The 14,785-nt window shown below is 56.4% G+C and overlaps 1 protein-coding gene across 2 annotated transcripts in view; it reads left to right on the forward strand.

The window, feature by feature from the left end:
* The window catches only part of RBPJL (recombination signal binding protein for immunoglobulin kappa J region like), a 13,195-nt gene extending 5,709 nt beyond the window's left edge, over positions 1–7,486 (forward strand). Inside the window, exons 2-11 of one of the 2 annotated variants that reach the window (XM_063404616.1) lie at positions 1,395–1,520; positions 3,088–3,158; positions 3,400–3,515; positions 4,333–4,507; positions 4,850–4,987; positions 5,498–5,607; positions 5,694–5,834; positions 6,139–6,294; positions 6,473–6,576; positions 7,046–7,486. In XM_063404616.1, coding sequence (XP_063260686.1) covers positions 1,395–1,520; positions 3,088–3,158; positions 3,400–3,515; positions 4,333–4,507; positions 4,850–4,987; positions 5,498–5,607; positions 5,694–5,834; positions 6,139–6,294; positions 6,473–6,576; positions 7,046–7,268 — 1,360 coding nt within the window. In that variant the 3' untranslated portion in view covers positions 7,269–7,486. Of the gene's footprint in view, positions 1–1,394; positions 1,521–3,087; positions 3,159–3,399; positions 3,516–4,332; positions 4,508–4,849; positions 4,988–5,497; positions 5,608–5,693; positions 5,835–6,138; positions 6,295–6,472; positions 6,577–6,994 lie in introns of both variants that reach the window. The other variant, XM_063404615.1, reaches the window with a different exon arrangement.
* Positions 7,487–14,785: the final 7,299 nt, after the last annotated feature.

Here is a 14,785-nt window from a genome sequence, read left to right on the forward strand (position 1 = left end):
GCTGATGCCCCTACTGCCACCCCTTCTCTGCTGAGTCATCCCCCAGTGCTGCCCACAGCCCCCAGGTGCTCTCTCTCAGTCACTCTGTGAGGTTTCCCACTGGGGCTGGGGCTTCACAGCCTTCTCTGGCTGCTGCTTTTCTCTGTCTCTGATAGGAGAGTCACCAGCAGCCAGGCTCCTCAGGAGCAGCAATGCTCCCAGTGGCCACACTGACAGATGTACCAAGGAGAGACTCCTACACAGGCATCTCCTCTTCCTTCTCCTCTGGTTTCATCTTATCCAGTCAAATACCCCAAACTCAGGGAATGTTCCTGTGCCAGACTCTGGAGGTTTAGGGGCTTTCAGCATGGCAGGAGCTGGTGTTGTTCAGGGAGTGGTCTCCCCTCCTCTGAAGGCAAGCCAGCACCACAGGAGACCTCCACAGCTCACATCCCAGAGCTGTCCCCCATGTCACTCCCCAGTCCTTGCATACCTGCCCAGGTGGCAGAGCAGGGCAGACCCACCTCATCTCTCTCCAGCTGGTTAACACCCAACCTACCGAGTTAGCAGAGTTAACTGCCAGGTGCTTGGGAACACCTTCTAGTTAATAGAGCAGAAAAGATCAGCAGAACCACCTACCTCTTAGGTCTCAGAGAAAAATGCAGCTATTTTCACCCAACATCCCCTGCAGAAGCCAATGAGTGGCTCCATCTTGCATGGCAGCTCCCCAGCTGCACTCACAGCTCAGCAGCATCACTTCCCACCCAAAAGTCATACAGCAATAAGCAGGTGGAAAAACAAATTAATATTCAGTAAGAGCACAGCCACCATTGCATGGGGCTGGAAGTCTTAGAAATGCCCTGTGTGTGTTCGGTGGCAAAGTGATGAAGCAGTTATTCCATTATCCAAACTTTATGTTTTTCAATGCTAGCCCCATTCTTAGAGCAGCTGAGCTGCAGTGCTTTCTGATGGCAAAGAAAGCCTCCTTCCCTGTGGGAACTGACAGTGCTCACATTTTAGGCTTCAGGCTTTTACTAAGAAGACAAGCGAGCTACTCTCTCATTCTGGCCTGGGAAAATCCTAAGAAGGAACCCAAACGATCCTTGAGAGGTGAAAAACAGTTAGCAGGTGGTGTTTTTCTAACTTGTTTACTGACAAGGATGTTTACAAAGAGGTGTAGGCTCTGGATGACCAATCATATTCACTGTACCGAAGTGCTGTATAAAAAGAGGGCTTTGAAGAATAAAGATGGCTCTCACTTGCTGTAATGAGCTGGGAGTTGTTATCACCATGCCATCCTTAAAACAATAACGCTTCTCACCCCATGAAGCTGGAGGGATGGAGCTCCTTGCTCCCTGCAGGGTGGGCAGGAGCTGGCTCTGGTGCCACGGTGCCAGGGAAGTTCTGTCTCGTAGATCCACCCCGTACCCAGGCAGCCTGCTCCAGGACAGCGTGAGGAGGTACCTGCAGCTGCCCGCAGACCAGACAGTGCTCATCCTCCACGCCAAAGTCGCACAGAAATCCTACGGCAACGAAAAAAGGTGAGGATAGTCCCAGCTTCCCTGATAGCCACTTCTAAGCCCTACCTAAAGCTTGATTACAGCCTGGCTGGATTTCACTGATCTCAGCTGGTGAAGCAGATCATCTGACAAGTCCCCTCTGCATTCACTCATGACATCTTTGCATCCAAAGGCATCATTTAGTCTCCATGAACTGAATAACATAGGAAAGGTATTAGCTCCAACCTGCATCCATCCCAGTTAGACATTCCCAGTGGTTAGGTTCTTTCTATGAAGTGGTAAAGAAAGATAAAGTAAAAGACACGATTCCATTTAAATCTCACCCCTCAAGAAGGAAAAGCTAATGTTTTAACTGCCCTGTAACTCTTGTCTTGAAATCTGCACGGCCACAGCAGGAGCTGGGGCGTTTCCATCAATGCCAGTGGTCTCCAAAAAGCTGCTATATTTGAAAATCCTTCCCACACTGCAAAAACACCTTGAGGTTCTGGCTTGAATCTCCAAAATTGCCACTCCCTGGCAGTGACGTCAGACTGCGGCACTGCAAGGTAATTAATGCTCCATTAATCCTTGTGATATAAATACTCCTCCGTTATTACCGAGTATGGAATAGCTATGAGGCGACGAGCTCAGCTCCAAGGTGTAACCACCCAGAGCCCAGCGACCCCAGGAGACAGCTCTGGGATGGGCTGGCTGTGCCTACAAAGTTCTCACCACATCCAGCCTCCTGCCAGGGGCTGCTGCTCCACAGGTAAAAAAGTTATTTCAGGACTGAATCTCCCAGCCAGGAGGGAGCCCTCTCATCACAGCCTCTTTCCTCTGCTCCTGGCCTCATGCAAGGGATGAGCATGAAAATCAGATGCCAGGTCTGAAAAGGAAGAGAAAACCTGCACAGAGCTCCCAGGTTAAAGTCTGAAGGTGCTGCTGCTGTTTTCCTTTACAGTGGCAAGCAGAGGCCTGTGCTGTGGATGACTTGTTTAAATAAACCTGTACCCAGGACTTCGAGGCTCCAAAATATCCAACCCCCTCCACTGGTGTTTTCTCTGCTAGTGCTTTACCCAGTACCAATAGAGAATGAATTTACACCATTCACACAAGTGCAAAGACAGTGGAAACCCAAATAAAACACAGGAAAATGGGTTTCCAAACTCCTGGCTATAGATTTATTTGCACTGGGCTCCAAAACTGATTGTGAATGTAAACTCTGTTCCCAGGCTGCTGAAACTTCCACATGGCAGTCAGGCAGAGGCAGGGTGTGATCACTCCCTGTCTTTGGGGAAGCTGGAGGTGTGGGTGCCAGGGTCCCTGTCGTCCCATCCCAGGGCCATCCTGTCACTGCTGGGGTCACGGCCACCAGTGGCACCACCAGATGTGGCAGCTGTTGAGGCTGGAACCAGGCACTGCAGGCGGTGCAGGGCAGAGGGTCCCCAGCCCCTCGCTGAGCTCCATGTGCCTCCCAGGGTGCAGGGTTGCCCCCAGTGCTGGTGATCCCCAGAGAGGGTCTCTGCTCTCAGTGCAGCCACCCAGGCACTCCTGAGGACCTTTTCAGGGTGATGAAGGGCAGTGAGAAAATGCCCTCTTGTCTCTGCAGGTTTTTCTGCCCCCCACCTTGTGTTTACCTGAGCGGGCCGGGATGGAAGTTAAAGCAAGAGCAGATAAAAGGTGAGCACTGGGCAGCAGCCCTGGACCTCTCCTCCCTCCCTTCCCTCCCTCTCCTGCCCTCTGCCTCTGCAAAGGGGACAGTGAGTCTGTTTATGTTGATTTTGGCCCCCAAACTCCTTTCCTGCTCAAACCTAAACCCCTGGAATGCAGACCCAGGGAGGGCTGGAGCTGGGCCATGCTCCACTACCGGAGAAGCTGAGCCTGTGCAGGGGACTGGAAGGTGCTTCTCCTTCTGTTCCAGCCAGGGACCTGGGAGAGGCTGGATTTCGGGTGTGTGGGTACATGGGGCTGGACAGCATGGGCAGCAGCCTGATGGAGACCCAGAAGCTCAGCTTTGAGGAGCAGCCAGACGCGAAGGTAAAGCCCATGGCTCCCTGTGGGATCCCCTTTGTTCAGGGGCTGAGCTGCCACCAGCATCACCCCACACCCTGGGATGTCACACCCATTCCTTGGCATATCACAGTTCATTCTTCCTAGCTATAACTCCCCACTCCCACTCTTCCAGTCTGGTGTGGCATACACAACAATCCAGGCAGCCCAAGGATCCTCACCTTTCTCTGGAACCATCTTTTCAGGTCGACAGCCCTGTGACTGCCAAAATCTACAGTTCCCTCAGCCCTGGTTCCTTCTCCTGATGAGCAGCACTGCTGCTTGCCACAAAATGAAAGTTTGGTCCTTCATTTGCACATAAACAGCTAAAAAAACCCCAGCTGATCCCAAAGTTCAAAAGCTTCAGCAGAGCTCTGTCGTCTTTTGATTGGAGGGGAAAAAAAGGAGAAAAAGCATTATCTGGGGTCCCCAAAGAGCACGGGGTCTGAGGCAGGCCAGGAACCTCACAGAAAGAGCCTTTGTCCGGAGTGCTTGCCTTGCTGCTAAGGCACAGCGTATCGGCCAGGATGAGGGAAACCATAAACCCAGGGTGATTTCTCATGTTATGTGGGATAAATCACACATGAACATTCATTTCCAGTAGGAATACTCTGCCCCCAGTGTAAATAAAGCCTCTGCCGATCCCCAGCTCTTCATTCCACCTGTAATAACATCTCTGGTCGTTTCTCCCTTTAAATGAACTCGTTGAAAGGGCACTATTATGTCCTTGTGGGGTGGTGAGGAGGGTGAGGACAGCTGGTGGGGCTGGGCTGGAGCTGCTGAGCGCCCCTCTGTGCCCCGGCAGGGGTTCAGCTGTGCCAAGGCCCTGTACATCTCGGACACGGACAAGCGCAAGCATTTCCGCCTGGTCCTGAAGCTCTTCTTCAGCAACGGGCAGGAGATTGGCACCTTCCACAGCAAACTCATCAAGGTCATCTCCAAGCCCTCGCAGAAGAAGCAGTCGCTGAAGAACACGGACCGTGAGTACAGGAATGGCTCTGTGGGGAGGGAGGTAGCTGCCAGCCCAGGATGGGAGGCTCTCTGCTCTCAGCTTGGCTCTGGAGCAGTCCAAAACTCCCAAAAGAGGATGGTTCTGGCACAGGGATGTCCCATTTCCAAAAGGTTCACCCATCACGAGGTGTAATGCCAATGTTGTCCCCACACCATGGGCCCCACCTGCACTCACACAGAGAGGAAGGCAGAGGGGAGGGTGTTGGCTGCTGCCAGGCTGGGTACCCAAGAACCAGGGCTTGTCCTTGCTGGGCTTGACAGAGCCATCATTCAGTCCTGACAGGCTCTAACCCAGCCACCTCTGCCCACAGTCTGCATCTCCTCAGGCTCCAAAGTGTCCCTCTTCAACCGCCTGCGCTCCCAGACTGTCAGCACGCGGTACCTGTCTGTGGAGGGGGGAGCCTTCATCGCCAGTGCCAGGCAGTGGGCAGCCTTCACCCTCCACCTGGGTAAGGACCTCGGGCCACACTGATGCCACCACGCCCAGGGCCACCTGCCTCCAGCCCTGGCTCTTCCATCCTGAAAAGCCAGTTCTTGGGGGCAGGAGGCATGGGAATGAGCCTGGGGGTGCAGGAATCTGGTTCAGTCTCACCTCTGCCTGGCATTCCTGGTGTGTCTCTAGAGGTTTCCCACTGCCTTTGAGGGCACAGGGGCTGTGACCAGGGCAGCAAGAGCTGCACTGGTTTGGAGGTTCACAAATCCAAGCAAGTGACTTGCCAGGAAGAGGCCAGAGCTCAACAGTATTCCTGCCCACACTGCTTCCAGCAGTGTCCCTGCAAGGTACTGCATCCCCATCCTGCTCTCCTGTGCTGGGCTCCCAGGGAATGGTGGTGTCTCCAAGCAGTGAGCACGAGCAGAGCAGAGAAGGCAGTAAGCAAGCAGGGAGCACGGCCAGCCCTGTGCCTGGCACGGTTAAGCTGCTCCCGGGCAGTGACTCTGCCTCTCTCCTTCCCGGCCAGCCGACGAGCGCTGCTCCCGGAGCGAGTTCCCCCTGCGGGAAGGGTACATCCGCTACGGCTCCGCGGTGCGCCTGGTGTGCACGGCCACCGGCGTCACCCTGCCGCCCCTGGTAAGCCCTGTCCCCGCGGGCACACACCGAGCTGGCCGCCGCAGGGCTCCGAGCGGCCGTGCCACGCCGGGATGTGCCGCCCGCAGATCATCCGCAAGGTGATGAAGCAGTATGCCATGCTGGACGTGGATGAGCCCATCTCCCAGCTCCACAAGTGTGCCTTCCAGTTCCAAGGCAGTGACCGCATGTACCTGTGCCTCTCCACAGACAAAGTGATCCAGTTCCAGGTATGGCAGTGCGGGAGAGGTGAGGTCCTGCTTGCTGTCATCTCTCCAAACTCCTGTATTGCGTCAGGCTGGGGAGCGTGTCACTGGGAGGGGTCTTGCACCCAAACTAAGGCCAGAATCACGGCCAAGCTTTGGTGGGGACACTGAAACTGAGGTCTTTGGAGAGGAACCATGATCCCCATTTCCCCATGAGCAAAGCAGTCACCTGCTGGAACCAAGACACGGAGTGCAGAAGCCAGGCATGCCAGCCGCACTCCCCATCATCTCCACGGCAGCGTGTCTGGAGCTCCGACCCTCTCCGCAGGCATCTCCCTGCCCGAAGGAAGCCAACCGGGAGCTGCTGAACGACGGCTCGTGCTGGACCATCATCAGCACGGAGACGGTGGAATACACCTTCAGCGAGAGCCTGGCGTGCGCCCGCCCGCCCGTCAGCCCCGTGCCGCTCATCGCTGCCCTGCAGGTGCGCACAGCCGCGGGCTGTCCCCTCCCTGTCCCCTCCCTGCCACCCGCCCGAGCCCCTGGGCCCCTGTGGCGTCTCCCCACATGTGGGAATGAGATGCACAGGCAGAGCATCCCGTGGGAGAAGGAGCCTGGCTCACTCTGCCATGTAACCCTCCCACGCTCTCTGCCTGTCACAGCTCACGGGCGGCGGGGACGTGGCCATGCTGGAGGTGCAGGGGGAGTATTTCCATGCACACCTCAAGGTCTGGTTTGGAGATGTGGAGGCAGAGACGATGTACAGGTAACATGGGTGAGGGAGCTGGGCAGAAGGCAGGGAACAGCAGGTGTGGGCTGAGCTGGGCAGGTCTGGGAAGGGTGTGGCTGCAGACCTTGGGGACAAGGACACTTGCACTGCCCATCCTGCAGGAGCAAGCACGAGCACTGTAAGCAGAGGCAGGTATGCGTCTGGTGCCTGCTCTCTGCCCTGGCTGCAGTCTGGGGACAGCCATGGGTGGGGGACAACAGGGATTTCAGGGAACTGCAGACAACCAAGCAACCCTGGCAGAGAGGAATGAAAGACTGGGAGGAGAGAGGAAGCTGGCTGGAGGCTTCACACTGAGCTCCAGGATGGAGGAGAAGTGCAGTCACTCACTGCTGGCTGCTCCTGCATAGGATCTTCCTCAGTTAATGCACATTTTCCTCTCCTGCACTGTTGCCAGGAGCCCCAAGTCCCTTGTGTGTGTCGTCCCTGATGTCTCTGCCTTTGGCAGTGGCTGGAGGTGGCTGCGATATCCCATCACGGTCCCGCTCCTGCTGATCAGGGACGATGGCCTCATCTACTCCAGCTCGTTCACATTTACCTACACCCCGGAGCAGAGCTGCATCCCAGGGCAGCAGGTCCTCTCAGATGTCCCCCAGGATTCAGACAAATTACTCGACAGCATCCACCAGGAGTTTACCAGGACCAACTTCCACCTCTTCATGCAGACCTAGCAGGCTGGGTGGGCAGAGGCTTGGCCTCACTGCTGGCCTAGGGAAGGGGAACAGCCTGAGCCATGCTGAGGGTGCTCATCCAGGGCTTGGGGTGGCCCTGCCAAGGGGTTCTCCCCACTCATCAAACACCCTGCATACTCCTGTGATTCACTGATTTATCTCTCGCAGCAGCATCTTACACTGCTGAGATCTCACATGAGAGCATCAATAAACCAGGCTTGAAGGACTCTTTACTGATTCAATTGCCTTTTTACTGACTTGCATGATTTACCTGCATGCTGGCACAGAGCACCTCAGCTCCCTCAGTGTCCTCAGTCCATGTATTCAAAGGCCAGGAGGGACAGGGATAATGCCCAAATGCGACTTTAAGTGTTACTGATCCATACCAGGAATCCCTGCATTGCTGCTGTGCTTTTCAGCTCAGCAGGAGCTGCTTCCCACCAGCCAAATACCCAGCACCAGATGTTTTGGTTTTTTATTGGAGGCCCAAATGGGGTTATTTAAGAACGAAAAGGGAAAAAGAGAGAAAAAAACTTCAGTGTGAAACCCAGCTCCTCCCTAGCTGGTGTGGCTCTGCCAAGCTCTGTTGTTTTATACAATTAGACACACTCAGAAATGCAGTGCTGGCATCAGCAGGCAACTGCTGATTTAGATGCCATAAAAAGCAGCCAGGTTTCCTGGAGCTGGACATGAGCATTTTGCAGAGTGGGTCTTAAAGGCTTTATTTAGATCTCCGTGGCATCCAAAGGCCCATGGTGTACCTGGAAACCTTCTGGTTTGGCAGTCCTGAGCTGGGGATTGAAACACCCAGCAGCCAGACTACAGTGGTAGTCAACCCACCCTGACCTTGGGGCAGTGGGCAGGAGAGCAGGGAAAGCTCCCCCATGGCCTACAGCACCCCAGGATGCATCCCTGGAGCAGCACCCAGATTACCTCCGAGTTTTCTGTGATCTGGAGTGTTTCAGATGCAGCACTGTGGTCCATCCTCAGCCTTGTGTGCACCCCGTGACACACTGTGGCTCCAGGTGCTGAATCTGGGGCTGCAGAGGACTTGCAGCCTCACACCAGCCAGCAGGGAGATGCTCAGGCATGCCTGGAGTCTTGGCCTCCTCCCTCTGCAGCTCATACCTTCCCTGGCTCCCATGGGAACACAAGAGCTTGGGTCCCAGCATCCTAACCCAGGGCTTCCCAGGGAACAGCACCTCCCTAAACTCCACCAGGAGACAGGGTTCCTTCTTCCCCAAAACATGAACCTCACCAAGGGTAAACAGCTGTTGGCAGACACATCTCTGCATCTGGAGCTGCTGCGGAAAAACTGGGACAATATTACAGCACATGCCAACAGCCAAGGGCTGGTGGAGGAAAAGGCTGGAGGACAGAAGAAGTGTGATCACATGGAGATCCACAAGGGATTCAAAAGCAAGTTCCTTGAGCAGGTGGCAAAGTCCTAATCTGCTCATTAGGTGTTGGGAGCAGTGGTACAAGACCCCACTGCTCCCATTTCTGGAAAATGCTTGAGTATCTTAACAGGTGTGGGGGCAGTGGGGGCTTCCCTTGTGCTGCTGCTGCTGCTTGGGCCACCCCATCAGCCCACCCTTACCATGCCCTGCACTCACCTCCCCAGCAAATCCACCCCAGCCCTAATGCACCTGAGGATGAGATGCAAGAAAATGCTTTAATCAACCCAAACAGAGGATCTCCCATATTTCCCCCCAAAGCATTTCCTCTCCCATCCACTCAGTGAAGAGCTGGAGGGCTGTGAAAGGATGGGGTGAAGCCTTTTGGTTGCTGTCTGCATCAGGAATGTCCAGAGCCCACAGACTCCTCAACCTGCTCCCCTCCCTCAGAGACCAGGGCATAATTCACATTTTATGAATGGAAAGCACCCTGGGTTATATTTAGCACTAACCCAGACCCAAAGGGCAAGAGGAGCACTGTTTATTGACTTCAGGGCCTTGGAACAAGCCTGCCTTGTTATGTTTGCAGCACTTTGCTGCATGGAGAGGCCAAGAAAGCTCTGAGTGGCTCATTCTTGAAGCCTGATGGATTAAGCAAACAGCTGCAGTAATTCAAGCCACATGGGGAAAGGGGAGAGGTGGCAGCGGCGGCTGAGGGACCTCGAGGGGCTCCTGCATTCCCCCACCGGCCACAGGCTGCCTTTAATCTGCTTTTCACAGCAGGTCCCACACTGGGAACGAGGAGCTTTGAGCTCCTGGAGGCGACACTTGCCTGCCACGGGGAACATATGCTCCACGTCGCGGCGGAGCTGGGAGCGTGGCAGAGCTGTTTATTTGCATAATCGCTGATTAACACAAATGTCTCGGACAGGCGCCAGCCAGCCAGTTGCATGTTCTCGCTCAGGAGTCAGCAGCGCCTGTCTGTGCCGGATCCTACAGTAATCCAGGGTCCGGGAAGGAAACACGGCCAGCCCCGCCGAGCCCGCAGAGCCCGTCTGACTGCTCTGCCCTGTGCTCCCGAGCTCTGCCTGCAGCTTCTCCCTGTCCCCCAGGCAGCCAGAGACATGGGCGCGTATAAATCCGAGCGTGAAAAAACCTTTACATCGCTCCAAGAGCTGGGGATTTAGGAAAAGCATCGAATGCTTCAGGGATGCACGGGATAATTCAGGTGTAAGATGTGGTGTTGCAGGAGCATCTCCAGGTGATGGTGAGGCATGAAGGCAATGGGGATCCCCTGCTCCCCCTAGCCCCACCACATCAAGCAGCCGCTCCAGGTCCCAGAGGAGAGCATTACCTTTAAAAACATTAGGAAAAAAATGAAATCCTGGCTTTCCCGCCATGACAGAATATCCCAGAGGAACACTAAGCCTGTTTGGGGTCTGTCCCCCTCGGTGCCTGGGCTGTCAGCGCGCTGCCCGTCTGAAAGAAGCTGCTGCCATCTAGTGAGCCCAGCCCAGCCACCATACTGCCCGCTGTGCCCGGGGCTCAGCCCAGCCCGGGGGACACTGCGCACCCCTGGCCAGCCCCGGGGGACAGCTCTGCCCAAATCAAAGGGTTTGGCTGCTTTCTAAACAGCCACCGCACTGCGTTTCGCCCCACACCACACAGCAGGTTTCCCGATGGGCTGGCTGAGTGTTTTTCCGAAAGGGGAAGGCAGCTGTGGAGCACGTGGAGGGTGGGCAGGGTCCCCTCCCTGCTCACTCAGCCCACATCCGTGGTGACACCACTCCTGGCACTCAGGTGGCAGGTGGCTGGCTGGCTTGTAGGAGAATTGGTAACAACACCTGCAGGAAGACCAGAAAAACTCTGGTTAAAGCAGGGGGTTTGCAACCTTGGGTGCAGGGAGTGGGCAAAGGGGAGCTGGCCAGGGGGCTGTAAGGAGTGGGGCTGCTCTGTACCAGTGAGGTGTTTACCTCGGCAAGGACAGCCCCAGGGCAGGTCCCTCGGCTGAGCTGTGACTTGGTCACCTCCCTGACAGGAGTGTGGTCAGGGCAGTGGCATTTCTCCCAGGTCCCAGTCCATCCCCTGTGGAGAAGCACGGAGCTGCAGGCCAGCATCACAAGGGAATCTGCATCAGGATGAGAGACACCCACCGAGAGCAGCCTGTCTCCCCTGATCTGGGCCCTTTGCCTGGGGCTGCCCTGCCCCACAGCCCCAGGCAGAGCCTCCAGGCAGGCCAGGAGGCCCACAGCCCACACTGTTCAGTGTAAATGTCTATATTCATGGCCCTCACAAACAGGGGATGTGGGGATGCTGCTTTGCCCATCAGCCAGGGGAAAGGAGCAGGGGAAAACCTTTTCTTGAAAACTGCCCCCAAGATGTTGATGCCCAGGGCTGATGCAGTGCACAAAAGGGACTCAGCCAATCACACTGAAGCAAGGGGCCAGTTACAAGCCATAAAATCTCTCTCCCTTGCCAAGCTTGGTCCCAGCACTACCCACACACCCCAGTGGGGTCCCTGAGCACCCACCAAGGGCACTCCTGACCCCAGCATACAGGGCCATAGATTTGCACAGTGCCCAGAAACCCTGTACTGATTTTATCCCTTTTCTGACAGAGCTATAAATTACCCAGCTGGGCCTCAGGATGCAAAACTATGCTGGGGCCAAAATAAGCCAGGCTGGGTTGCTGAGGAATTACAATTACCTGCTCAAGAGGCTTCAAGCGCATCGGGAACTGCTCAGGCGTGTGGCCCTGCTGGCCAGGCTCTGAAATAAACCCAAACAGCATCAAGGACAGAGTGAGCCCAGGACACCCGTGGGTACCCATGTCACCAGCAGTGCCAGGAGTGGGTGTTGTCAGCCCCAGCCCGAGATGGGCAGTTCAGGGGCAGAGACTGCCACGCTTCTGTGCCCGCAGCCCTGGGCACTCAGCCCTGCCCAGTCAGCCAAAAAGCCTGTGGAAAATTAGGCTTCCTTTTTGTCAGTGGGTTGGTTTCTTTGTTTGGTTTGTTGTTTTGGGTTTTTTTCTAAACGCAAGCTGAAAACAAGCTCATTCCTGTCCAACTCTGGACTCCCTGCAACTCAGGGAAGGAGCAAGCCCAGGGGCCAGCAGTATCCCGCAGGGCTGCAGTGCTGGGTCACTGCCCCAGGGCTGGAGCTGGGGCTTGGTGGCCTGATTAGGGCTGTGGGGTCAGTGCTGGACATGGCTGCCTTTGCTCAGCCCCAGGCTGCAGCACTGCTGGGGGGTTTGGGCATCCAGTGAGCAGGGGCCAGGAGGAGAGCACTGGCCATCTCCTTTCATCCTGCTCTCAAAAGAAACACATGGATAGTTTTCTCAGATTCACTAGGGAAGGAAAGTAGCTTTTGAAACAGCTTAAATAAACAACGGGGCTTGAAAAACACGGCCCTGATTTCCATGCACTGCAGCAGTAATTAGGGTGCAGAGCAGGCAGGCAGTAACAGATCAGCTCTGAGAAGGAAAGGACTGGATGCAGCTCCCTCCCCGTGAGGCTGGGGGAGTTTTGCATCAGTGGAGAAGCTGAGCAGCACCCCTGGGTGCTCATGCAGTGCCCCAAGGCTGTGGGGCTTGGCAGGCCCCTGGCATGGCTTTGCCCAGAGCACTGTGAGGAGCAGGCAGGACCATGCAGTGCCATGCATGGCTCACACTGGCACCAGCTGCATGGTGGTGCTGGCTGCAAGAACCCCCATGCCCCATATCCTGCTAAATCAAACCTCCTGCCCCGGCTGGTTTGGGCTGGGACAGCTGAGGGGTGAAGCCTCAGCTGTCCCACTGGTGCCCCTCACCTCTGCAGAAGAGGAAGAAGGAAAAGCACCTCATAAACCCACTCCAGCAGATGTCTAAATGAACAGCAAGAGCAGGATGGGTGCCTAGAGGCAGGGTGAGATTTGTTCTTTGCTTTCTGCCTTGGGATGCTCACCAGGAGTGTGGCTCTGGGAGAGGAGTTCCCCACTGCAGCTGTGGCTCCCAGGGAAGCTGGGGATGCACCCAGGGTTTGTTCCCAAGCCCCTGGCCAGTGTCACCAGCCCTGCTGGGCTGCTTTTGTGGGTGTGTGCATGGTCACCATCCCCTCGCACCGACACGTGTGTGTGCCCACAGCCCCGGCCTGGGGGAGCGGGAGGGTTTGAAGGGCTCTTTGTTCCCCCGTGTAATTATACCTGAGCAGCGGAATAGAAACGTGCTGAAAACCCCTCGCTGGACCTTTCTGACAGGAGCTGGGGCGTTTGGCTGCACAGTGGCTCCATTGTTCCCTTCCATGAGCCTCGAGCAGCCAGACCACCTCCTGCACCCCCCGCTTCCCCAAAATAAGCAGCCTGTGATTAAAAACCAGGTCTTTTCCCTCCAACAGTGGGCAAAATGCCCCAAGCCTCCGCCCTAGCCAGGGCTGGCAGGGCAACGCTGTGGCAGCAAGGGCAGGGCCCGCAGGTCAGCTGGTGGCTTTGGCACTGGGGACACACCTGGCAGCCCGGACCTTCACAGAGGCATGGGGACAGCCATGGGGACAGCCACGGGGACAGCCATGGGGACAGCCATGGGGACAGCCATGGGGACTCGTATCCATCCCTACAAAACCCGCGGGTGGAAAGGAGCGGGGGGGAAGGCAGATGGAGAAAAACAAAGAGGGGGAAGAAGGGTGGAAAGGGGAAAAAAGAAAAGGAAAAAAGACAAGCTCTGCATCCAGCTGGATTCATCACCATTATTAAGATCACAGACCACAGTTCCTATGGCAGAAGCCGCTGCCACTGAGGAATTCCCACCCGCAGCGGGGCCAGTCGGGCAGCCTGTAACCAGCAGGCAGCCCACTAAAAGATGCCCTTGGCGGTGGGAGCCAGGGGAAGCCCCCTAAAAGATCCTCTTGGGGATGGGAGCCAGGGTCTGTGGGGCAGAGCCGGGGCAGCGGGCCCTGCCCGCTGTGCCCGCTGTGCCCAGGAGGGGGCAGCAAACACGCGGGAGGGAGCGGGGACAGGGCCGGGGATGGAGCCGGGGATGGGGTCAGGGATGGAGCCGGGGATGGAGCCGGGGATGGAGCCGGGGATGGAGCCGGGGATGGGCCGGGGATGGGGCCGGGGATGGGGCCGGAGATGGAGCTGGGGATGGGGTCGGGGATGGGACCGGGGGATGTCCCCCTGTTCGGCGAGGAAATTAAGAGTGTCCCACTCCTGGAAGTGTTCAAAACCGTGTTGCATGGGGCCCTGGGCCACCTGGTCTAGTGGAAGTTGTCCCTGTCCCTGGCAGGGGAGGTGGAGGATCAGACTTTGGGGCTCCTTTCAAAGCAAGTCAGACTGTGATTCTGTGAAACACAACCCTTCAAGAGCCGCTTCAGCACAGGGGACAGGCTTGGACCCCCAAGGGACCAGAACTTTGGGCATCACCACCTGCACCGTGACTGGCACCGAGCAAAATGGGACAGAGGACAGGAGGAGGAACTGAAAGGTTTTAGCCTCAAGCATCAGAACATCTCTACAGCAAAGGGTCAGCTGCACCCAGTGATGCCAGAAAAAGGAAGGTTTTCACCGGGCAGACCCCAGCCCCAAGGACAAGCTGCAGTTACCTCCCACACAGTCCCAGCTTACCCAGCTCACTGGGAGCCCAGTGATGCCCCCCTGCAGCCCCAGTGGGCAGAGGAGGGCTGCACCCAGGGCTCCCAGCCCCTGGGCTCACCCTGACCCCAGCTGCAGCCACAGGGAGCCCAACTGTGCCCCTGACCCAGCACCCAGGGGGCTGGGGGAGGGTGGTGGTTTCATGGGAAACCCCACATCTCCAGAGTGCAGGAATTGTGCCCTCCCAGACTCTGCAGGTTCGAGGTGTTGGGGACAGGACACAATCACCAGCACATCACTGCTGTGACCCGTTTTGGCACCTTTGGCATGCAGCACAGCACACACCCCAGTGCTTCAGCTAACACTGCAAAACAAGGGACCCAAACACCCACGAACATCACCTTAAAACCCCCTAGAAGCTATAAAGCAAAGGGGGTCAGCAAGGTTACGCTTAATTTTCCAGCTCCTCCATATCCCTTATTCAGAGAGCATTTGGGAATGACAGACCTTCCCTGGTGGCTTGATCACATCAGTACCTGGGAGGATTCCAGCTGAGTTT

Source organism: Prinia subflava, chromosome 8 (assembly GCF_021018805.1).
Source record: "Prinia subflava isolate CZ2003 ecotype Zambia chromosome 8, Cam_Psub_1.2, whole genome shotgun sequence".
NCBI lineage: Eukaryota > Metazoa > Chordata > Aves > Passeriformes > Cisticolidae > Prinia > Prinia subflava.